This window comes from Callorhinus ursinus, unplaced genomic scaffold (genome assembly GCF_003265705.2).
Source record: "Callorhinus ursinus isolate GAN/ISIS: 27379988/994484 unplaced genomic scaffold, GSC_fseal_2.0 scaffold9, whole genome shotgun sequence".
Classification (NCBI taxonomy): domain Eukaryota; kingdom Metazoa; phylum Chordata; class Mammalia; order Carnivora; family Otariidae; genus Callorhinus; species Callorhinus ursinus.
The window spans coordinates 7,083,999-7,107,653 of record NW_027397071.1 but is presented as its reverse complement, the minus strand read 5'-3'; the positions used below and the strand labels follow the sequence as shown (position 1 = coordinate 7,107,653).

General features: G+C 50.9%; 2 protein-coding genes across 4 annotated transcripts in view; one reads left to right on the top strand and one right to left on the bottom strand.

Annotated features, from left to right (window-relative positions):
* The first annotated feature begins 2,437 nt into the window (after positions 1 to 2,437).
* On the top strand, positions 2,438 to 23,648 carry WNT2B (Wnt family member 2B). Of its 2 annotated transcripts, XM_073896136.1 has the most exons (6): positions 2,438 to 2,939; positions 8,750 to 8,970; positions 9,996 to 10,273; positions 10,727 to 10,991; positions 14,248 to 14,364; positions 20,378 to 23,648. In XM_073896136.1, the coding sequence occupies exons 1-6, from the start codon at positions 2,752 to 2,754 to the stop codon at positions 20,389 to 20,391; spliced, it is 1,083 nt and encodes a 360-aa protein (XP_073752237.1). In that variant the 5' UTR covers positions 2,438 to 2,751; the 3' UTR covers positions 20,392 to 23,648. The 2 variants fall into 2 exon arrangements, with proteins under 2 accessions (XP_073752237.1, XP_025728413.1); XM_025872628.2 differs by lacking the exon at positions 20,378 to 23,648 and having other exon boundaries at positions 14,248 to 14,492.
* ST7L (suppression of tumorigenicity 7 like) overlaps positions 16,822 to 23,655 on the bottom strand; it is a 125,404-nt gene continuing 118,570 nt past the window's right edge. The window contains exon 15 of one of the 2 annotated variants that reach the window (XM_073896129.1): positions 16,822 to 16,924. In XM_073896129.1, coding sequence (XP_073752230.1) covers positions 16,826 to 16,924 — 99 coding nt within the window. In that variant the 3' untranslated portion in view covers positions 16,822 to 16,825. The remainder of the gene's footprint in view (positions 16,925 to 23,655) is intronic. The other variant, XM_073896128.1, reaches the window with a different exon arrangement.

The following is a 23,655-nucleotide window of genomic DNA, read 5'->3' as shown; positions in this document are numbered from 1 at the left end:
TCCACGCACGGTTAGGGCTGATGTGATCATCTCCAGCCCACCCCACAACCTTGGGTCCATATGTAGAAATAAACCCAGGGCCAGAGTCCCACCCAGGCCTAAACACACAGGGGAGTCTGGGAGAGGCTGCCAGAGCTTGCAGACCTTGTAGACCGCTGCCCAGCATCAGGGTGGGACTGGGCTGGGGGGGAGGTGAAACAGTGGTTCAAGGAAAGGGTCCGGGCCAGGAAGGAGCCTGGGCCCACTCCTCTCTCACCTGCCCCTCTCAGGGACACTCAGCAGAGAGTCTGACACGAGGGCCAACTGGAGCCTCCCAGACTGAGAGAAAGGAGAGACGGGGAGGGAAGGGTCAGCTGGTTGGCAGGAAGGGATGTGTGTGGCTGCATGCTGGCCCTGCTTGGTCTTTGTATTCAACCCTCTCCCACTCCTATGCAACTCCAGCCCAGCCCCTACTTCCCACCCCTATCCCCCACCCTACAGGACGTGGACCACCCTGGCTACCTTGCTGAACTCCTCTCCTCCCCAGCTCCTTGGCTCCAGCTGGCTGGCTACAGGCTAGCTTTTGCACACCAGCCCACACCCACCGTGGGGGTCTCTGTGTTGGCTGTTCCCTTTGCTGGGGATGCTCTTCACCAAGAATCTGCCTGGCTTATTCCCTGGCCTCAAGTCCTGGCTTGAATGTCGCTTTCATGAGCCTACCTTGATCATCCTAGTTACAACTCTATATTCCCCACTGTACTTACCCTTTTTGACATACTCTACGTTACTTAGGATGTTTACTGTGTATTGTCCATCTTCCCTCAATAGAAGGTAAACTCCATGAGGGTAGAAATTATTTTGTTTTGCTTTGTTCACTGATGTGTCCTTGGTGCCTAGCACAGTCTGGAACGTGGTAGGCAGTAAATAAATATTTGTTTAATTAATGAATACACTCTGCCCCCTGCCACAGAAAGCGAGGTTAAAGGAGTGAGAGGCGGGGGATGGGGGGTGGGTAAAGGTCCTTCCGAGCCTTTCTCCCCCACATCTGCCCCTGGATGTCTGCAGCATCTCTGAAGCCAGCTGCGCCCTGTCCACTCACACTCTGGCGTCTCTAACATCCCCCTTCGAACCACCGCCGGCTCCCAACCGAGAACTGACAGGGAGTTTGGTGTTGAGGAGGGTGGGCAGTTTCCAGCGCATTGTTTACACCAAGGCTTTATAGTTTAGATAAATCCCGGGGAGAGGCACGAAAGACACCTGGGAATGAGGGGCTAGGCAGAAGAAACTGAGGCTGGAGAAGAGGTCAGGGCCATTCCCCAGGCAAACTCTCCAAGTTGTAAGGCCTGGGCTTTAAAAAACTTTTTGCCTCTCGGTGAGGGCCACTCTGACCCCAAAGGTTCTAGGCGCCTGCCTGGTGAGTGCCGGGAGAGAAGAGCGGTGTCGCTTTCAGCAGTCGCACCTCCCCACCTCTCCCTGATTTACCACGCCCCGGGGCGCTGTGCTGGGGCTGGGTGGCGGAGGGGGTCAGGGGGAGGTGGGGAGGAGGAAGGATGGAAAGACGAAGGGGAGAAATGGCTCCGGGGCTCCCACTCTCTCAGCAGGACCCCCCACCCTGGCCTCTGGTTCGGGAAAGCCGCCCAGCTGTTTCTGATTCTTTCATACTTGCAGCCCCGCCCGAGGGGGTGGGGGACCGAGGGAGCCGGGAGAGACTTAGTCCTGCTGAGGCCGGGCGGTAAAAAGGGCGGGGAGTCCCTGTCCGGTCCGCAGGTGTGCCCCCTCGCTTCCGCCTTCGATTCCCGGTCCACAGGCCAGAGGGAAGCATCGGGGCCGGGCAGGCCGGTGGGAGCCATGTCTAAACATTGTTTAGGGGCAGGGGTTGCCGCGGGCAGTGTGGGTCGGAGGAACGAGGAGCAGCAAGCCCTAGATGAGATAAGCCCCTACCTGAAGCCGGCTGCCTAAGGCGCCCCAGTTTGGCAGCGCTGAAAGGGAGTTAAGATCCTCCCGCAACTCCGGGTGGCAGAGGTTCTACCCATTTCACAGAAGCGCAAGGACCGAGAGAGGACCGAGGAAATGAGTGCATCCTTCGTGGCTCAGCTCCAGTGTCACTGGAGGTTAGAGGACAGGGGGAAGTGTCTGCAGCCCCCCCCCCTCATTCTGCGCTCCAGGCCATCACCCACGGAAGTTGAGGTTGCCGCATGAAGGGCGCTAGGACCCGGTGGCGCGGCGTCGGCCGGGACTGGGCGCTGCGGGCTCCGAAGGGCGCCCCCGCGCCCTGTCGCGTCCCGCCGGAGCAGGTGGGGGCGCGGCGCGGTGGTGCGCGGAGCGCCGAGGGGCGGAGGCGGCAGCCACACCTCGGGCGCTGCGGAGCGCCCGGGGCTGGCGCGGGCGGAGCCGCCCAGAGGGCCGCGCGTGTCCCCGGCTTCGGCCCCGCCCCGCGCCGTCCAATGAGAGCCCGCGGCCGAGAGGCTGTCCGCACACTCTGCCCGCAGCCCCACTCCGCGCCGCCGACCCCCTGACACCGCGCCCAGCGCCGGGGCAGCGCGTCCCGGACCCCGAGCTTGGCGCGCCCCCGTCGGCTTCCGGACCCCGTTCCTTGCGCCCCTCTCCGGGACCCTGCGCCCCGGCTCCTGGACTCCAGGTGCCCCTGGGTCCCCGGCCAGCGGCGAGCCCTATGGCCCCCCCAGGGGGGTGAGGTGGGAGCAGCCTGAGTACCCCGAGCCGGTGCCCCGTCCACGCCCCTCCGGGCCGCGCGGCGGGAGTCATCGGGGAGCTATGCTGAAGCCGGGTAGTGCGGAGGAAGCCGCGCAGCTCCCCCCTCGGCGCACCCGCGCCCCTGTCCCCGCGCTCGCGCCAGGACCCGCGGCCCCCGACGGCTCTCGGGCTTCGGCCCGCCTCGGTCTTGCCTGCCCGCTGCTGCTGCTGCTGCTGACGCTGCCGGCCCGCGTAGACACATCCTGGTGGTGAGCGCGGCTCTCGGGGTGGGGAGGGTGAGGCGCTGGGTTAGAGGCTGGCCGGAGGCGCCCAGAGGCAATACGCAGCTCCTGGCATCAGCTGCTCAGGAGACCAGGCTTTCGCTTCGACGGAGTAGGAGACGATCCGAGCAGGACTGTCACCGAAGTCGCGGAGTGTGTGGGGGAAGGTGGGTGGATAGGTGTGCCGCTCGCCCAGCGAGGTGGGCCCTGGGCATTCGGAGCAAGGACGCCCGGTGGTCGAGGCTTCCCAGACTCTCGTGTGCTGGGCCCGCTCCAGTTCAGCTCAGTCCTCTTAGGGGCAAAAGCTACTTTCCAGGTTTCTCGCAGGGTGGATTCAAGGAACCAGTCGCCCATCTGGGGGGCCTTGGGTGGCCGTCCAAAGGACCCTCTGATCGCCTACGGTCGCCCCCCCTGAGAAGTGGAGAAAAGCGCAGCTAGCAAGGGCGCACGGGCCTCTCGCTCGTCCACCCCACCCGGGAACGCAGTAAGACTTCGGGGAGGCTGCGGCACGCAGCGCAAGGTTCAGAAATGGAATCAAGGCAAAAATACTCCATTAACTCCCACAATTAAAACAAACAAAACACTTGGGTTTGCATAATTTTGGCGTTTGTCTTCAGCGGCAGCTTTGAGGAGGTTACTTCGAACCTTGATATCCCTCTCTTCTTCCTTTTTCTTCCCCTAGATGACCACCCTCTCCCTTCCATCTCTCTCCCCTCCAGGAACTAGAGGCTTCTGGAGTCCCACAGTATTAAGAGACCCTCCGCTCAGATTTCTTGCAGGCCTGAGACTCCAGACACTTCACAAGAGGGCAGATGAGGCAAAAGGCATTAAACACCCACTGGATGTCTGTTCTTCTCCGAATCCTCCTGCCGCGCGCCACCCCCCCACCCCCAGCCCTAGATGGCATTCATCTTTTTCTCTCAGGAGAAAGAGCTGCTCTCCCTCCTCCCCTACCTTCTGGGGGGGGGGCGTTAAAGGGGGGGGTCGTTGGACTGAGAAAAGACAGTCTTCTCATCTTTCCTCTCCACTGACCCCCCCCCAACCAAACTGGCCTCAGACTGGGCTCTTGCCCCTCCCTACCCATGCAGTGCCCCCTTCCTTTCCTTACTCTGCCCCTCCCCCCACCCTCCCCACCACAAAGAGGGGTCTCTCCTCCCCTTGCACCCTGTGGCTTTTCTCCTCTAGACTTGGAATCTTGGCTAGAAGGGTGAGGGGTGGCTGGCTGAGGGGCCAGCAAGCTTGGGCTGCAGATTCCTATCATTTCAAGATGCGTTGCTCTCCATCCCCACCCCCCACCCCCCATTTTCCTGTTTCAGAAAAATCTCTCTTTTGGATCTTTTTAATCTCTGCAGTGTTGGGGAAGGCAAGGGAGGGGGTTCTGGATGGGGGAGAAGGGAGGCCCGTATCTTACATCTGGCTTGAAACATTCTTTTAGGAAGGGAAAGAGAAGAAGGGACGACAAGGAGAAAAGCCTTTCAACAGAGCCACCCTCTACCGCCAGGGGCTCAGTTTGGCTGGGGATTTGTGTGTTCAGTGGCCCGATGGAGAGAGGATGAAGTGACCACTGCCCATCTTTATCCATCCCGGATGACAGTTTGCCTTTAGGGACTCTTGATTGCTTCTTACCAGTTTGGGAGGTAGTTTGGGGACCACTTGGTGTTTAGGTGAGGAAGCGTCACTCTGCTAATTTCAGCATCCTGGTAGTGCTTCCTAAGGACCCAACTAGCGTGCTTCTCGGTCCCCAAATGCTACTTGGCTACTCCCTCTCCTTTCCTTTCTCCCTTCTACTACTCTCACCCCACGTGGTTCACATTAAATATTTTGGGAAAACTCTGGGTGGAAGAGCTAGAGCGGGGCAAGCCAGTGATACAGAGGGATTCAGCAGTCCCGGTGAAAGCGAGGAAGGCAGCAACGGATCCAGGACAGGGAGTGAGTGCAGGGATCATTTCAATCTCCTTGTGTCACACCTGTCACAGCTGTAGGCCCCAGATGACTGCCTCAGTGGTCATCACTTCTGAGATAAAGTGGAAAGCTGCTTTCTAAAGGCAGGTCAGGCCCCCAAGGTGATTCTCTCTCTTTCCTTTAGGAAAAAAAACCCCAGCAAGATTGATATTCTGTCCAAACCCTGGAAGAGATGCCTGTTGACTCTGTGTGTGTGTCCGTGTTCCAGTCCAGAGCAGAGGGTCATCACTATCGCCAGCTAACAGTCTGATCTTCCCCACGGCCCTTCCCTTACTCTCCAGTCACTCCTTCCCTCTCCCCACCTCTCACTGGAGGAGGAAACAGATGGTCTCTTCTTATTCTGTGATAAACAGAACAAGAAATGGGCTCCTCGCCTGTGCTTCCCTGTTCCATTTTGCATTCTGCAGGGAGCGGGATGCAGGGAATCCCACGAGCCGGACAGTGTTCGAGGATTCACGAAGGGAGAGGGACAGAGTGGTATCATAATACTAGCATTATTGTTGCCAACAATGACTGCCATTTCATGAGCCTTTACTAAAGCTCTGGACACTACAGCTAAGTACCTTATGAGCATCAGCTTCTTCAATTCCCGGAGTAATCCAGGGAGGTAGATACTATTATTATCCCCGTTTCACACATGAAGACAATGAGGGCTAGGAGGTGAGTGGTAAGAGACTTGCCCAAGTGTACACCAGTTTTGGAGCTAGATTGCTCTATTCCTGGTTAAGCACTGTATGTCTCTCTTGCTCTTGGGATGAAAATGAGCTTGGACTTTGGAATCAGATGTCCTTGGTTCAGCTGGTTGTCCTCTGACTAGCCCTGATGGACAGAGCTGGGTGTTATCACTTACACTCCCTGAACCTCGGTTTCTTCATCTGTAAAATGGAGATCTCTGTCTCGTAGGATTTTTGTTAAGGAAAACGTTTTATCAACTGTAAAGCACCACATAAATGTTGTGGTATAGAGAGGTCCAGGGAGGGTAATAGTTTTATCCCCGCATTCAAAGCCCTGTGTGGGCTGGGCTGAATTGTGTACACTAGGGACTGTAAGAGGGGAAATGAAAAGAGGATCCCTGGCCTCATTAAAAAGACACAAATATAAAACATCTGCAAATAGGCTGGCAATGTCAACAGGAGTGAGGCTGTAATTAAAATGAAGTTTATGGCCGGCTAGGGGGAAAAGAGAGTTGGCGGTAAATCAGAGTGGTTAGGTGTTTATTCAACAAACAGTTATTAAGTATCTCCTATGTGCCAGACACTGTTCTAGGTTCTGGGGATAGCAAAGTGAACAAAACAGACAAAAATCCCTGCCTTCGTGGAACAGGGTGTCTGAATCACCTGGGGATGTTGGTAAAAAGGCAGATTCTGATTCAGTAGGCCGGGGGTGGGGCCCAAGGCTCTGCATTTCTAACAGATCCCCAGATGATGCCGATATTGCTGTTCTTTATTGGGGCCACACTTTGAGAAGCAAGGGGCTAGAGTAGGGTATGAGTCACTCTGTCAAAGGAAGGGATGTGAATTGGTCAAAAGCAGGTGTAGGGAGCATTCTGGGGCAGGAAGCCGGGAAGGAAGTGAAAACTTCTGAAAGGGAAAACAGAGCTGGAGTCAGGGGCATTTCGCCCCCTCTTACCAGCCAATGAGCTGGGGGGTGCCTTAAACATCTCTGTGCCCTAACAGCTGAGCTCCATGCTTGGCACACGGTAGGCATTCTGCAGGCATGTGTTGAATGGAGAGGGGGCTCAGGCTCAGTTTTATTGGAGGCCCCCACACCAACTACAAGGGCCTGACCACTGGCCCGCAGGCAAGCACCGTGCTCTGCAGAATCTTAGTGGGGTACTTAGTGCAGCTACTTAGAGGGGTATGGGTGGTTGTGGAGAAACGTAATTATCTTCCTGTCTTAGATACTGATGTTCCCACGCTCAGTGAGGATGTAACAAGAAGGACCAATGTGGGCTGCAGCACAATGGATTTAAGTCAGACCACAGGAAGGACTTTTTGCCAGAGTTTGGCCTGCCCCACTCCAGACTGTCTCATGAGGGCTGGATTACTGGTCTCCCGTTCCCATCCAACCCCCCTCTTTCCAAGCCCCAGTAAAAAAAAAAAAAAAAACAAACAAACACCCATTGCTTAGAGCAGTACTTGGGTTGAACCGGGGAAGCAGAACGGTGGTGAGACAGGGACGAACTCCAATTCCAACGGTCTCGATTCTCCAAACAAAGCACCGCGGCAGTGGGTGTAACTCCAGGCTGTGCGTCAGGCGGCCTTTTCCGGCCTGGCCCAGCCCGGGGTGTTTATTTTGTTTGTTCCTGGAAGCTATTGCCCTGATGGACAGTGCTGCTGGGGACGCTGATTCCATGGGATTTGTCAGTGGTGGGCCAGCCCTCTCCCTGTTCCCCGGGGACAGATGGGCCCCATCAGCCCTGCTCAGCTCCAGAAGAGGCAAGCATCAGCCCTCCTTGTGTTTGTTTGAGTTGGTGTCACCAGCGGTGACCTAGTTTGTGGGTGAGGGCCGGGTGCGTGAATGTGGGTGGGGGGGGAGGCGGAGGGGGACATAGAGCCCAGGGCGGTCCAGCTTTTCCCCTCTCCACACTGGCTGCCTTCTGTTCTCCTCACCCACTTCTAGGCTCATTTTTGGGATCTTTCCCAAACCACAGGCTCGCTCATTCACAGACCAAACCAAATCTTTTCAGCCTGTAGCAGCAACTGCCTTCCTTGACCCCCACCTGTTCAGAGAAGGGGACAAAGGTATCCCTTTGATGTGTTAGGAGAGCAGAGAATCCCCAGCAAGCCAAGGAAGGTGCTAGGTGTTGGGAGAGACAGCCAGGCAGTGAGAAGTGGATGAATGGGTCAGATCTCATTTGGTGGCCTTGTGGGGAGAAAAGGTCATGATGCAGTCCTGTCTTCTCTGAAACGTTCTTCCCAAGGCTCGCGGTGGAGTCCAGGGCTAAGAGCGTTTGAGTGAAGAGAAAATATTGCCTTGAGAAATTTGGGAGTGACTCTAGCAACCCAGCTAACTTTTAGTAGCCCACCCCAATTGACCTCCTTACAATTGCTTGAATTAGGTGGACTGGGGACTGGAATATGGGGAGGGTCACCCCTGTCGCTCCCACTGCTAACAGCCCTCTGCCCATGCAGGTTCACCCAGGACATCATCCCTTATAGGTTGGGGAGGAGGATTTCAAAGACTCATTAGTTAAGAAAGGCCGTGGGACCTAGAAATAAAGGGAACAGGGAGGAAATCTGTGTGTGGGGGGGGTCTTCCTCCCCAGACCTCAGGATTGGGGGTGAGGAGTTTTAGCTACACAGATCTGACTAGAGCTGTAAGCATTCCTCACAGTTGCCCACTATGTCTCTTCCCACCGGCCCCTCCCTGTCTCCATCCTTCTCCCCCAAACCATGTCTTCATGGACCAGCCATGCAGGACGTGCCTCACATGTGGGTGTAAGAGTGTTGTCTCAGACTCTTGTTTTGTTGGTTTATTTTTCTCTGAGGCTCTTAATGTTTATTAAATAAACAGGCAATGGGTTTGTGTGACATGCCCACGGCTTCTATGTATGTGACACATGCCTGGCCCGTGTTCTGCAAGTGTGTGTCACTTTGGCCTCTGCCTGGGGAGCGGGTGATGGTGAGAGACCACTCAGTGACTCTCTGTAAATGCGTAACCATTTCTCCAGAGCTTGTGGGGGAAAGCTGCACCCGTTGGCCTCCGGGAATGTGGGTTGGAGGAGGGGAAGGAACCTCTTCAAGTTCTGAATGCCAAACCTCTCCCCTCCTGATCCCTCTCCCAAGGCAGGAAAAGGACCAGGCTGCTCTGACAGGGCCATCTCCACCTTGCAGGTACATCGGGGCCCTGGGGGCCCGAGTGATCTGTGACAATATCCCTGGCCTGGTGAGCCGGCAGCGGCAGCTGTGCCAGCGGTACCCAGACATCATGCGCTCGGTGGGCGAGGGCGCCCGAGAATGGATCCGGGAGTGTCAGCACCAGTTCCGCCACCACCGCTGGAACTGCACCACGCTGGACCGGGACCACACTGTCTTTGGTCGCGTCATGCTCCGAAGTAGGGGCCTCTTCCACCCTGCCCCACCTGCTTCCCTTTCTGTGCCCGGGGTCAGGGGTGGGGGGTAGGCATGATCCTCCTCCCCTCTCCTCCACACTGCCTCATCATCAGAGAGACGGTTGAGGGTGGAGCCCAGGAGATGGCTGGGAACCGACCCTCAGTACCTAAGAGATGTAGGCAGGGGCCCCTCTAAATTCCAGGGTTCTGGGATGATGGCACAAAGGTACAGCGTTCCCTGGCACCTCCTTCTCCCTTCTTCCCTTTCCCTCCCGTCCCCAAGCCCAGCCTGGATGTGGGGCTGAGGACTGGGAATGGCTGCTCTGTTCTTACTGCCACCATCACTACCCTCACCCCAACCCTCCCAACACTCCAGTAATGGCGGCAAGGGATAAACAGAAAGGTGATATGTAAATATTTGGAGAGTTGGCGGCTTGGCCCCAGCTCAGCAAAAAAGCTAAGCCGAGCTAGACAATAAACTAGGAGAAAGGGAACGAGATGGGAATCTGGCAGTGTCTGGGGGACAGGGGTGATGAGTCATCAATCGCCAAGAGCAGGATGGGAAGGAAGCAGGCCGGGGAAAGTAGCAGGTCTCCCCAGACAGGCTGACCCCTGGGCTGGGGTCTCTATTGTAGGGGAACTGTCCAGCAGAGCAGGCCTGAAAAGGCCTGGAATGTGGACTGAGGCAGGCTTAGCTGAGCCATCCCCTCTGTGGGAGAGGATGACTCACTGTGAAACGTTTCAATGGATGGACCCAGGGAGTTTGGAAGAAGGCAAGAGTACAGGTCAGCCCAAGAGGTCAGATGTACAAAGAAGCGGATAGAGAGTGGTGAGGGCCGAGGCAAAGAGGTCAGATACTCTGGGGAGTGCTCTTGGAAGGGAAGGGTGCCTTGAATAAAGGGGGTACAGGAGTTGCTCTGGGAAAGACAAGAAGAGAGGAGGTTGTAGAGTTGGGGGTTGCGTGGGCTGAACAAGGGGACAGACGTGGGCCTCTCTGCTGAACCCTACTTCTCCCTTTGTCTCTGCAGGCAGCCGGGAGGCAGCGTTTGTATATGCCATCTCGTCAGCGGGGGTGGTCCATGCTATCACCCGTGCCTGTAGCCAGGGTGAACTGAGTGTGTGCAGCTGTGACCCCTACACCCGTGGCCGACACCATGACCAACGTGGGGATTTTGACTGGGGTGGCTGCAGTGACAACATCCACTACGGTGTTCGCTTTGCCAAGGCCTTTGTGGATGCCAAGGAAAAGAGGCTTAAGGATGCCCGGGCCCTCATGAACTTACATAACAACCGCTGTGGTCGCACGGTCAGTACTCATGTCTATGCACATACGTTCATGTCTGCTGGGGGTGACCAGGGTGTGTGATCATGGACTGAAGGCGAAGGTGGAAGCACTGAAGGTTTCTGGATCACTTCCAAAGACCCCAACCCCCATGGCATTGGAGCAGTAAATGCAAGGGAGCTCGGGAATGCCTAGATTCAACCAGGTGCATAATGTGTCTTCACATAGGTGGAAAGAAGGGAAAGGTAGAGAAAAGAGGGGAAGAAGTTCCAGGAAGGATTCATGGGAGATGAGATTCTTGAATTTGGTCAGGAAGAATGGGTGGGATCTGATAGGGGGAGAGAAGAGCCAATGGCCCTTCTGTCCAGCCTAGGCCAGGTCTGGCAGATGTCAGAGTGCTCCTGATTTTAGCCCCGGGGAGGACTAAAAAGTGCCCTGACTGGCTGCCTCTCCCTCACCTGCTTCCCCACCATCCAGGCCGTGCGGCGGTTTCTGAAGCTCGAGTGTAAGTGCCATGGCGTGAGCGGCTCCTGTACTCTGCGCACCTGCTGGCGTGCGCTCTCAGACTTCCGCCGCACGGGTGATTACCTGCGGCGGCGCTATGATGGCGCCGTGCAGGTGACAGCAACCCAGGATGGCGCCAACTTCACAGCAGCCCGCCAGGGCTATCGCCGTGCCACCCGGACTGACCTCGTCTACTTTGATAACTCCCCAGACTACTGTGTCTTGGACAAGGCTGCAGGTGAGTAAGGAAAGCAGGTAGGGACATGGAGCCTCCAGCTCTTGGTGCAGGCAGCCCTGGTTAATCACGGTGTGGTCGGCCTCAGGAGTCAGGGAAGCGGTACTGTGGGAGGAGTCGGTCTCCTCCCGACATGAACACCTTATAATGAGATTGGTGGTGAATGCCTCAGTCCACCAGTCCCAGGGCTGCCCAAGCAGGGGAGAGGTCATCTGTCACTCCTTTCTATCCCCAGCATCTGGGGTACAGTAGGTACTATGCAGGGAATGTTTAAATGAGTCACCTGTTTTCCATAGCAAGCAATGGGTGGGCTGAACAGAAGAACCATGTGATGGAGCCCTAAGTCTCTGGCTCTTTACAGCCTAGCTAAAGAACTGAGATGTAACAGGGAGACAAATGCAACTGCAAAAGACAGATGACTGGAGAAGTCCAGACAAGCTTATTTGAAAATGTGGAACTTAAGCTCTTTCTTGAAGTGTAGGGATTACCTGGACAGCCTAGAGAGAAGAACAGGCAGAGAAGCAGAGTGGCAAGTGGGAAAGTACACGATCATTCTAGGAACCGAGAACTCAGATTAATCTGACTCAGTGAAGGTTTGGGATGGGGAGACTAGAAGTAGATAGATGGGTTCGGATCAGACCGTGAGTGGCCTTGAAAGGCTGTATCCAGTGTGCTGCCATTGAAGATTCAAAAATGGAATTGGGGAGGGGCGCCTGGGTGGCTCAGTCGTTAAGCGTCTGCCTTCGGCTCAGGTCAGGGTCCCAGGGTCCTGGGATCGAGCCCCGCATCGGGCTCCCTGCTCCGCGGGAAGCCTGCTTCTCCCTCTCCCACCCTCTCTGCTTGTGTTCCCTCTCTCGCCGTGTCTCTCTCTGTGAAATAAATAAAATTAAAAAAAAAAAAGAAATTTAGTTAATCTTCTAAAGAAAAAAAAATGGAATTAGGGAAGCAAGGAAAGAGGAGATCCCAGCAGGGCTAACCATTAGCAGAAAGCAGCAAATTGTTTTTCAATCCGTTCCAGATATTTATGGGGGAATTCTTGGGGATGCTGGAGGTTGATATGCTATTGCCCCCACAGAGTAGAAGTCACCATCTTGGCTCATATTTCAGGTTCAGACAGGTTAGACTAGGAACAACCTGCTGTGCAAAAGAACAGCTCTTCCCCTGGTCTGTCATGGGCTCCTAGGCTCTTGTCTGTAGACTTGGCACTCAGGCCTTGGGTGAGATAGAGCCAGAGACCTCAGCTGTCTTCAGTTCTGTTTGTTTTCACCCAACACGGTCATTCCTGGTGAGTCGAGTGGCTCAGAGCAAAACTGGGCACAGAAAGAGGGTGGGGCTTCACCCAAGTAACACAGAAAGTAGTTTGTGTCCTTTGGATGGTGCTAGGAGGAAAAGGGTGGAAAGAGCCCTTCCAATTCTCCCAGTGATGTCCTGCCACTAGGTATGTTTTCTTCCTACATGATGCAATTCAGAGGACTACTCTCTGAGTGTCTTGAAATAACTCCATAACATCTGAGGTGTAATCCTAGGCTGCCATACCTAAAATGCACCTTTGGGGTAGGATCTTCGGAGTTAGAAGGGAGGATGGGTCATGTATGCGTTGGTTTTCCTCGGAGGCATAAAATTAAGTCTCATAAAACCCGAAGTGGGGTCTGGAATTCAAAGGGTATAAGTCATCCCACAAGGGAGTAAGGATCCAGAAATTCCCTTCAAAGCAGTCCTGTCCAGTTGAACTTTCTGTAATGATAGAAATGTTCTACATCTGTGCCTTCCAATACGGTAGCCACTTAACCACATGGGATTACTGAGTATCTGAAATGTAGCTAGTGTGCCTGAGAAACAAAGTTTTAAATTGTACTTAATTTTAGTTAATTTAAATCTAGATGATTACATGTGGCTAGTGGCTATTACACTGGACAGCTCAGCTCCAGTCTATACAAGAGGCTTTGGGTGCACAAGAGAAGGACTTAAGCCCCAGCACTTGGAGTTAGGAGAATAACAGAGAGAGTAGAACTAGTTAGGTCACAGGCCAGAGGAGTGGCCTCCTAACATTTTGGGTTGTATATTCCTGTTGTTAAAAAATTCTTGGGAGTAATTCTTTAGAGGTATGCCTCTAAAATGTGGATATTTACTTATAACAGATAGATATATTCCACTGTATTAATATGTACATTATAAAACATACAAAGTAGAGATTTTACGTTTATGAGATAAAAAACAAATATAGAAGTTCTAAGTTCTAGCATTTTCTTTGCATATGGCAGTAGAATGTGCAGCCTACTGTGAGAGAATCAGTCTGTTCCCCTTCTTCAGCCCCCAGGTCAGTTAATGCTCCATCTCTGGGGAAACTCTAGGATAGATACTTTCTAGGGTCCATCCCATCCAAAATTCTATGATTTTATGATCCGTTGTCAGGATCTCTTTTGCTAAAATCAGTCAGAAGGAAGTCCTGAGCATTCTCTGTGCAGGGGGATAACATCATCCTTACCCTTCAAGTGTTCCTACTGTAGGGGGCAAGGGATATTCTGTAGGAATTCCATAGGGATATGCTTCTGGGCAGTCATGCTAATCAGTTTGCCTCCTCAGCTGAACAGAGATTATAGACATAGTGTACAATCCACTCAGTTAGATGCTATTATTATGCCTATTTTCATAGGAGAAGACTGAAGTCCAGAGAGATTAACTACCTTGCGAAATCACATAGCTAGGATGTGGCGGAGCTGGAATTTAAACTTGGACAATCTGACAATAAGGCCTGTGCTTTTTAATGGCCATACTATACTACTTCCCTGTATGGTACAACTTAATAAAATATCAACTAAGGACCAAAATACTAACAAATGGTAGCTGGATCAGAGTTGTGGCAAGACTTCTTGGAAAAGATAAATTATAGGCTAAGTTTTTTTTTGTTTTGTTTTTTTAACTTTTTAGTATGGACAACTTCAAACACAGAGAGCCCTTACCCAGCTTTAACAGTTGGGAGCATTTTAAGGCCAGGTCTTGAAAGAGATACGGAACCATGTATTGGCGGGGGGTGGGGGGGTTGTTGCAGGTGAAGTCAATGGTCTTTGGGGAGCCTTGATGGTGGGAAGAAGCCAGGCTGGTACAGAGGGAAGCAACGAGATGGTCATTTTGGCTAGTTGGGCATATTTTCAGGAAAAGGGATTCTTTATGGTTTCCTCGTGAGGATGTGGGTAAGGGAACCCAGAGCAGCTGAAGGAAGAGGTAGCTTGGTTCTCACTCTCTCTCTTCCCCAACCCAGGTTCCCTAGGCACTGCGGGCCGTGTCTGCAGCAAGACATCTAAAGGGACGGATGGTTGCGAAATCATGTGCTGTGGCCGAGGGTATGACACAACTCGAGTCACCCGTGTCACCCAGTGTGAGTGCAAATTCCACTGGTGCTGTGCAGTGCGATGCAAGGAGTGCAGAAACACTGTGGACGTCCACACTTGCAAGGCCCCCAAGAAGGCAGAGTGGCTGGACCAGACCTGAACATAGAAATACCTCACTCATCCCTCTACTTCAAACCTCCTGACTCAAAAGCACAAGATCTTTGCATGCACACCTTCCTCTACCCTCAACTCTGGGCTGCTACAGTTTCTATTTAAGGACTTGGAGAGTAATCCAGAAGGACTCTGGTGTCCTTACTGGTTCCTTAGCCCTGGGAAGGAGTTGACAGGGGATCTAAGAAATTGAATGGCTCCCTGACTGCCCCCTCGGGAGGTTAGAAGGGAGAGTGGAAGAGGGAGGGGTCTTCAGAGTGATAGAAGTTGCACTAAAGCACATGGTCAAGGCTCATCTTTCCTTTCCTTTGCACCGGCTTCCTAACACTTCTTGTGTGTGCAAGAGGAAGGGTACCTGGGGAGAGCTTCTTTGTGTTCCTACCTGACTGAGGGGAGATGGGACAGAGATGAAACCACATCTCTTCCCTGGGTCAGTTTGAGCAGACTGCCTGGTACCCCCAAAGAAACTCTTAGGCTACAACCTTCTTCCATTATCAAGAGTTTGGGATTGCTAGATAAGAGTTAGCCATAGTGGACAAGGTTCCATTCACATGCTCATAGGTTTATAAACTGCTGTATTTTGTAGGGTAAAAAAATTATATAACTATATAAACATACATTCTCGTCCAATCTCCCGCCTCTTTTCAACCTATATCAGACAGCATGTTGCTCACTCGCCTCTTACTCTACTTGCTGCCTGTTCAAACCAAGTGGCATGTAGTGGTTCTTATGCCTAACAGATGACTAGAATACCCTGGAACACTCCCGAGAAAGAGTGATTTGGTAAGCCTGCCTAGGCCTTGGGATTTGATTTTTTTTTTTTTTAAGTTCCTATGCATTATTCTAGAGGTCAGCCAGGTTTGGGAAATACTCAGTAAAAGGTATGAGACTCATGAGGGGTGGGAGAGGGTAGCAGGTCTGATCTCAAGGGCCCCACATGAGGCATCAGTGTATACTAGGCAGGTATAGTAGGCAGGGATCTCTGGCTTGGGCAATTTTTAGGAGAGGATCCTGGTCTTCAAAGCTGGGAATGGAAGCCAGTGGCTACAGAGGGAAGGAGAGCTGGGGCTTGGGGCCAAAACGGTAAACAGCTCAGAAAGCAGCCTTTCCCCATTTATTCAACAATTTTTTTTTTTTTTTTTCTTAGTGGCTCTCCAAGTCCTGGTGATTATTACTCTTCACACCATCTTTGGCTTAAATAGGGCAGTTCCTTCTATGTTACTACCCGCTGCCTAACTAAGCTTGCAGTAGAGGAGTCTCCAGGGATGGCAGACTTAGTAAGCTAGAGGCTAGGACATGGGAGTCCCCAAACCATCCTGTCCTATTTTTATGTGACTTGGACAATGGCTATCTCTTGCCTGGTGATACTGTAAAAGACCAAAGCGGCATAGAAATTCGCAGTCATGACAGACCTGGGTTAAAATCACAGCTGTGCCATTTACTGTTTTTGATACTTTGAGCAAGATACCCACATTCTCTGAGCCCTTATCGTCTCCTCTGTAAAGCGAGGTTACAAACCTATCTCAGATATTGAGTTTTAATTATGTCCCCCATTCCAGCCATCGGACACTCTTACCAAAGTCCCTAACTGGTCTAGCCCATCATGATGTCTCTTAGAACCTTCCATTTAGAACTGTATTGACAGCAGGCTGTAGATTAAGGGGCCTACACAAGGAATTCTGAGTATAGGCACCCCCCCCTCCTTTCCAAGTTCCTCTCCAACAACCCTTGGGGTCCTCACGTGTTTTGTGGCGCAGCTTCACTCTGCACAGGCAGCAGAAGGATGGGGGAGCCAGAGCTCTGGGCCATGGGGGCAGATTTATTTGGATGATAGGACTAATATTTGTGTAACCTGCTGAGACCTGTGTGGGAGAGTTTAGGGTGGTTTTTCTTTTGGTGAGGGGTTTGCTCCGGTTTCACATCCATTAACACAAAACATGAGCTAGTCAGGGCCCTTGTGGTCTGCGGTAAGGGGATTCCTGTGGAGAAATGGGACTGAGTGAGTCAGGCCAGGGGAATGTCTTCCTTGCAGAGTGGATAACTGATGAGCCAATGGTGGGATTAGGGAGGGGGAAATGGGAGGGGAGGAGAAGAGCTTCTGACATCTTGAGCTGGGATTAGGAGGAAGAAAGCCTTGGAGTAGTGGAAAGGTAAGGGGGTCATAGTCAGTCTGAATCAAGACTAGAGCTGCAGGAATTGACATAAGGGTACTGTCTTTGGGTAGAGCCTCGGGTCCCAGTCCGCCCCTACTCACAAGAATGCCCAGGTTACCGCATAAAGGATAGCTAGACCTTCCTGGGACTTCAACCCAAGTTCACTCTGCCTGTGCTCTGTCACCTATTCCTTTTCAGTTCTTACACCGTGGAAGGAACTGAGCCTCTTCTGGCATCTCATACTGCTCTGTGCTTCTCCTGGGCTCCAAACTGTAGTTCGTTCCTATAAATGGTTAAGAGCAAGCTGGCCAGAAAGTGACATGTATGAACAGTGGGGCGGACAGCGAGAGAAAAGAGGTCCATGTGAGCCCTACTGTTGAGGCTATGTGGTCCCAAGAAGGAATGATGGCCAAACAATTACTTTTTCCTCTTATTTCTTAGCTTGCCTCTGCGTTCCGATTGGCCTTGGACAACAGGCATCCATTCCGCAATAAACAAACAAATTTATGTGGAACAAGCAGCAAAAGGAGAACTGCATTTGGTGCAGTCAGGGCTCCATTTAGTTCTGCTGCCACCCACTCACTGCCTCTAACCCCCACCCCCCCGCACTCCTCCTCTGGTCAGTATAGGTCTGTCCCTCTGGCAGCAGTCCCTTCGCCCCTCTCCTCTCTGACACTCCTTCGTGTCGGTCCTCCTCTCTTCTAACTTTCAATATTTAGTAGAATGCATTGCAGAAAGTGCCATTTGGATACAAAGTTAGCTTCAAAGACATGATCTCTATCCTTTAAAGGTCTTAGCCTCTTTTAGAGAAGGCACATGGTTGAAATACCTCGGCTGCAGAGCCCGTGGCCAGTTTCCCTCATGTACAAGTAAGAACGCCAGCCTGAACCTAGTCCTGCACGTAAGAGCCAACTTCTGTGATTGCTAGCCTTGAATAACAGCGCTGACCCATATGCTTTCTTAGAATGATGCTGGAAAAAATGAAATCAGGGACTCGGATTATTTAAAAAAATTAAACACTGCCTGGCCCTGAACGTCTGTTTGCAAAAAGTCTTGTAGGTCTGACTCGTGACCACTTACAGCCTCGTTTCTCTTCCTCCCTCTTGCAGAGAGTAATTTCTTCTCCTTTTTCTCACCTCCCTTAGCAAGAACACCAACCACTAAAGTCTTTTGCCAAATTCTCGGACCCACTCAGGACATTGGTGTCTACATGGCTTAATATAAGAGAGATAATCAGGATTTTTCTTTTTTCTTCAGCCTTTCTGAGATTTTTAAATGCCCTCAGTGGTCATAGGGCAGAAGCCCAAGGGAGGCCGCCAGGGAGAGTATGTTTCTCATCCCTGGGAGGCCGTCAGCCTAGCTCCTGCAGCCAAATTACAGCACCAGAGAATAATGTGATGCATTCCTGGGCAGGTCCGTGGGACCCTGGGCGCCTGGGCCTTGTGGAGAGAGGTGCCAGACACAGAGCTCTCCGTAAGCAATCCTGCAGAGCCGCCCCCTGGGTGCAGAAATGAAATACGGGAGAGCTTCACATTACACGGAGACCTGTAGCTCACACCTGGTTATTGATGGCCTTGGTGGAGGCCTCTGCCCCCACCCTCCACTTGGGAACTGCCTGCTACTACGGGGGTTGGGCACCTTTGAAGCAATGTGGGAAAACAAGAAAGAGATGCTTCCTTTCCACTCTTTGCTCCTCCTGTGAGCCTGCGCACAACGGGGAGGAAATGCACACACATGAGCTGCACTTCTGTGGACATACACATAGCTTCTCCCAGGCTGCAGCAGAGTTCTAGTCCGCCTCCCTCTCCCTGACAATAAAACAAGCAACTGGATTTCAATCAAATCCTTCAAAAGTCATACCAACTTCAGGGATTCAGCCATCACCAAGGAACGTTAAAAAGTTCCATTATCAATACGCAAGCAGCTGTGCAGTTTGGGGACTGGTATTCCCCTGAGAAGTAGCAGCGAAAGGATGCAGAAAAGGCATGGAGAGGAGAGATCAACAGGAGACAATTGCCACCCAAGCAGAATGGCTAGGACTGTGGGACTTCTCATGGCTGGTTCATGCTGGAGATAGTGCAATTTGTGCCCTGTGTGCTAAGGATGATGGGGCAGCCTCCTAGGACTGCACGAGGTACAATTACCAAGTCTGCGGCCCAAGACCTGTTATTTTTGACTTTTATTCAGTTAGAAAACAGGATAGCTTTGGGTTCCAGAGATAATGTCCATAAGAGAGAGGTCCTGGAGAGGAGCAAGCAGTGACTTTTCTAGGGTAAATATGTCACAGCTGCTGCACTGAACTGAGCTTTCCTAGAAGCTGTTAATCTCTTTGGGTGACTGGCAGGTTTCAGGCAATAGCCAGTGGAGTGTCAATAATGTGCCTGTCCCCGACCCCGAAGCTCAAAGTGATAGAAGAGAGGGAGAGTTTTTAAGTACATTTTTCCACTTCCCATTCATGGCTTAACTTATCCCTGAGCATCTTTGGGGCTCTTCCTCATTTAATGAAGACATTTTAGTCATCCTGGAGTTTAGAAAGCAAGGGAAGCATTCTGCCCCTGACCCCTTAACTCTGAACTACTGTGTGCTCACTTCCGTTCTTGCCTATGAGGCTATAGGTGGAGCAGCTAGACATAGATGTTCTCTTTCTTTGACCAAAAGGAGCTGAAATCTGGTGACTTTACTTCACCACCACCAGCCCCTGTACGCAGGCCTGACCAAACAGAAAGGCTAAACTGAGTGAAGAAAAAGGGAAGACCAGGTAATCCACAGCTGTCCCATTGACAACTGTCTGGGTGGGGTTCCCGGAGAATAACTGTGATGTTCATGAGAAGCATTTTCAAGGACAAAATGCTCTAACATATACCTAATTTTCACACCGACCCTGTGAGGCAGGAGACATTCTCACTGCACAGGTGCCGTTCAGAAAGGCTCAGGGATCTGTCCGAGGTCAGGTGATACGGAGTGGCGCAGACAGAACTCAAGTCCGTGGTTTCTCACTTCAAACCCTGTGTGTTCTCCTCAAAGACTGAGACTACCTCAGGCTGGGAGGGCCAGAGTCCCAGCCCCTTCGGAACAGAAATGGATACAAAATATTCGAGGAGAGTATAGGTGAGCAGAATTTACAACAGGAACAGTCTACGCCTTCCTTCACCACATCAACGAATCCCCTGTCATTTTGGCCACTATTTCCGCCGCCACAAAATGATCACTACACTACGCAGTCTGCATTTAATCAACCCTGGCTCCTAGCACTTTCTATTCCTTTTTTTCTTCTTCAGATTAACACTTTAACCATTTGTTTTAATTTTATCTAGTTCTTTTAAAGTGATGCTAAGCGCAAAGAGTATGAGTAGTCCTGAGAAGCTGTGAGCGGAAACTGTTAAGGCTTTGGGCTTCTAAAGTATGTATTAGAATTTCCTTTGAGATTTCACTCTTTTTTAAAAAAAAAAACAAACAAAAAAATGCTGTCAACTCCTGGGCTAGGAAGGTAAGAACAGGGAATGAGAGTGCTAAAAACCTGTCCTATCCCAGGCCAGATGCCTACTCAAGGCCTGGCGAAAGTCCTGGGACCTCTAGCTGAGACAAGTCATTTATCTACACCAAGGGAAGGAGAATCCACCCTGCAGAGAAACCCCTATGAGACGAGGCAGGCAACAGATTTTTACTTGATCAAAAACTTTTGCTGCTCTCAACCCCCCTCCTCCCACCCTCATTCAAAATCTGGACTTCTGTTTAGGTCCAAGACAGTGAGACAAAGCAGCTCCAAGAGAGGATGTGTGCAAGGGGAACCCTTCCCTGTTCAACCCTGGAATGCATTCCTTCAGAAACCGCGTACGCCTGCACATACCCTACCGATCCCACTCCTGCACTCCAACTGTGAAGGCAGAAGGGAGAACTGCAGGAACACAATGTTCATCCATCACAGACCCAGGCCCCCACTTGAGCTAGGGGAAGGACACCTCGTGAAAACAGTCTACCTAGAGTCAGGATCTGTCCCAGAGCAAACCTTACTTTGTGGTCCATCGATCTTGGCTCTCACAGCTCTCCCTGCTCCCCACCCCCACTGCCTCCGCATGTGGGCTCAGAAGTCATCATCTAAAGAATTCCACTGCTCACCTCCTGCATAGCAGCACAGCCCCATGAGGCCGCACACCAGATGGAGGGGATAAAAGTACGAGGTCATGGCTTCTAGCAAGAGGCTTTTTCTAAAACTAACCCTGACTCCTGGAAAAGAGGCAGAGCAGGAGAGTGTCGGGTGAGCTGCTGACGACAGCAGCTTCATGGGTCTTGTGTGAAAAGGAAGGACAAAGCCTTCATTAAAAATTTCCCTGCTCCTGTCTCCAGACCTATTTCTGATCCCACATCTACTCCTTGAAGGCGTCTGAGTAGAATGCAGAGACTGCCAAGCCGAAGGGTTAAATCCTTCCCATTTGTCGGGGCCTCTTCAGCAGGCTGCCACACACATGCTGAGGTGGAGGCCCAGCCCTGAACACGTGGCCTGTTCCTCCAGGCAGTCAGCGATGATGTAAAGGGAAAAGGTGGGGAAGGCGGACTAGAACTCTGGGGAAATTGAGAAGGCCATGGCCTTCAAAACGCTTGTATGTAATAGACAAAGACAAGGGTATACAGGAAACTCATCATTCCTCGGATCATTATGCCTGTTGGGTGACAAGCTACACAGGCAACAATCACGAAGGAAAAACAGCTCGAGGAATGGACTGAGAAACAGAAGTCTCCAAATACAGCAATCCGGCGGAGGCCATGCAGCACCCTTTCTACAGGGGTGACTTCTGAGTTGGAGTTTTAAAAGATAAGGGATGGACTGGTGGAGGGGAGTCAGAGAAGGCGGTCTACAGCGAAGGAACTGCTATGCGCTGAGACGTAGAAGCAAGAATGTGCAAGCAATATATAAGGAATTTCAAGCCGGTACATATTATATACACCGGGGACGACCGAGAAATGAGAATGCTGAGATAAGGGCTGAACTAACGTGAGCTAGCTGCATGCGCCTCACTGTCACATGGTGCAGAGCCCCTGCAGGGCTGCAAAGCATCTTGATCTATGTCCATCAACGCCGGGGCACCGATGGGAAAGCACAGGGATGAGTCCGTTTGTTACATGTACAGGGACGAAAAGAGAGCTACACTGTACATAACAAATGCTAAGTGTTAATGACAACTCACTAGCATTTGAGGTTCTAGACTAAATAAGAGATGTGAAATATTCTGTCCACAATTGTGATGCATTAATGGAGGCTTACAGGCCCAGACGCTTGGCATAAATTCAGCCAAACTCTTAAGAAATTACAATGTAAAAAAGGAATAATTTAAAATTAAAAATATGTGGTTCTTTCCCTCACTCTCCACCTTAGAATTTGACAGGCCTCGATGTCCCGTTTGACATATGGAACTTTTGTGGTGAGCAGATTCATCATATGTGAGGCCCCAGTGAATGGGAGGAGAGTGATGAAAGAGCTTTAGGGACCGCAAAACCAGTTCACTGATAAGGGAGAAGACAGGTCTTGTGCACTACAAGCTGCTAGACAGAGTGACTGCCAAAAACAAGAGACAGATTCCGATTTCCTAACTTCCACTTAGGTCGTTGGCTTCTTGCATCATGAAGGTAAAAACAGAGCTATCTACCAGGCTCCTGTCCTACTTCCTTACTGAGCTTTCTTAATTTTTGAGGACAAAAATCACAAGGACAACCCATTCTTCCACAGCACTCTCCTTGTGCTTCTCTTTCAGAAACAGAATAAGTTGACCCTTGCACAACACAGGTTTGAAGTGCATAGGTCCACTTCTACGCAGATTCGTTTTATAAACACAGTGCAGTACTGGAAATGTATTTGTTTCTCTTCCTGATGACTTTCTTAATAACATTTTCTTAATTATAAGAATACAGTATATAACAATACAACAGACAATACGTGTGTTAACTGTTTATGTTGATGAGGGTTCTGGTCAACATTAAGTTTATGGGGAGTCAAAAGTCATAAGTGGATTTTTGACCGTACAGGAGGTCAGTGCCCGTAACTCCTATGTCGTTCAAGGGTCAACTATATTAGAATACACACACACACACCACTGAATAAGCCAAAAGGTGAACAGTATCCTAAGTGTTTGCTTTACTTAACTGGCACAATTTGGTGCTGGGAGGCAGCCACTTACACAGTGACAGCATTTGTTGGTATCATCTTAGTTTTTTCCTCCTTCCCTAGGCAGTTTATAAAAGGTGATTTCTGAAACCTTTCACAATAGAAAAGCTCAAGGGTTTACATTCAACTGTGACACCACTATGAATTCACTAAGAGGCATGTTTCAGGTTGCACTATAATTTCCCTATGTAACATAAACCCACAGAATCTGACATAAGCCGATTGCTCATGCTGGTTATTTTATTTACATTTCTGAATGGAAAGGATCTCAATACTCATAAAATATCTAACTGACTTATTATTTTTCATCTGTTCTCCCAGAGCAGCTAGTATAAAATGGACATCGAGATAGAAGTCTCAACTTGTATGACTGGTTAAACGACCAAAGAAAAGTTATTGCTCAAAAGCAATTAAAAAAATAATTTAATATGGAGCTTGAGGACAAGAGAGATGATTACTCTCAATGCCACCTGAAAGATAAAAGTTAAAAAAAAAGTTAAGTAATTGTGTTCATTATCTTTGTCCAAGTCCTATGGGAGTAGGTGGTAGCCAGGAGCTCAGGGGGCCTGGAATTGACTTTTGACTTAACTTAACTCTTTCTCTAGAGACCTAATATTGGCAGACATGGTCTAGTCTAAATGGGAACACAGGTGAATGGATGAGAGTGGGCTCCTTACAACCCAGAAATATGAATGTGCCTCCTTACCAGCATGTTACAAATCAAACTTCTGAGCTGGAAGATGCTATCATGCATCTCTCATTATCTGGAGATATATATTCTGTTAACCTACCCAAAGAAAGATAATTTCTACTTATACCAGCAGATATTGCAAGCTTGGATGGATTGCTAGAGAACT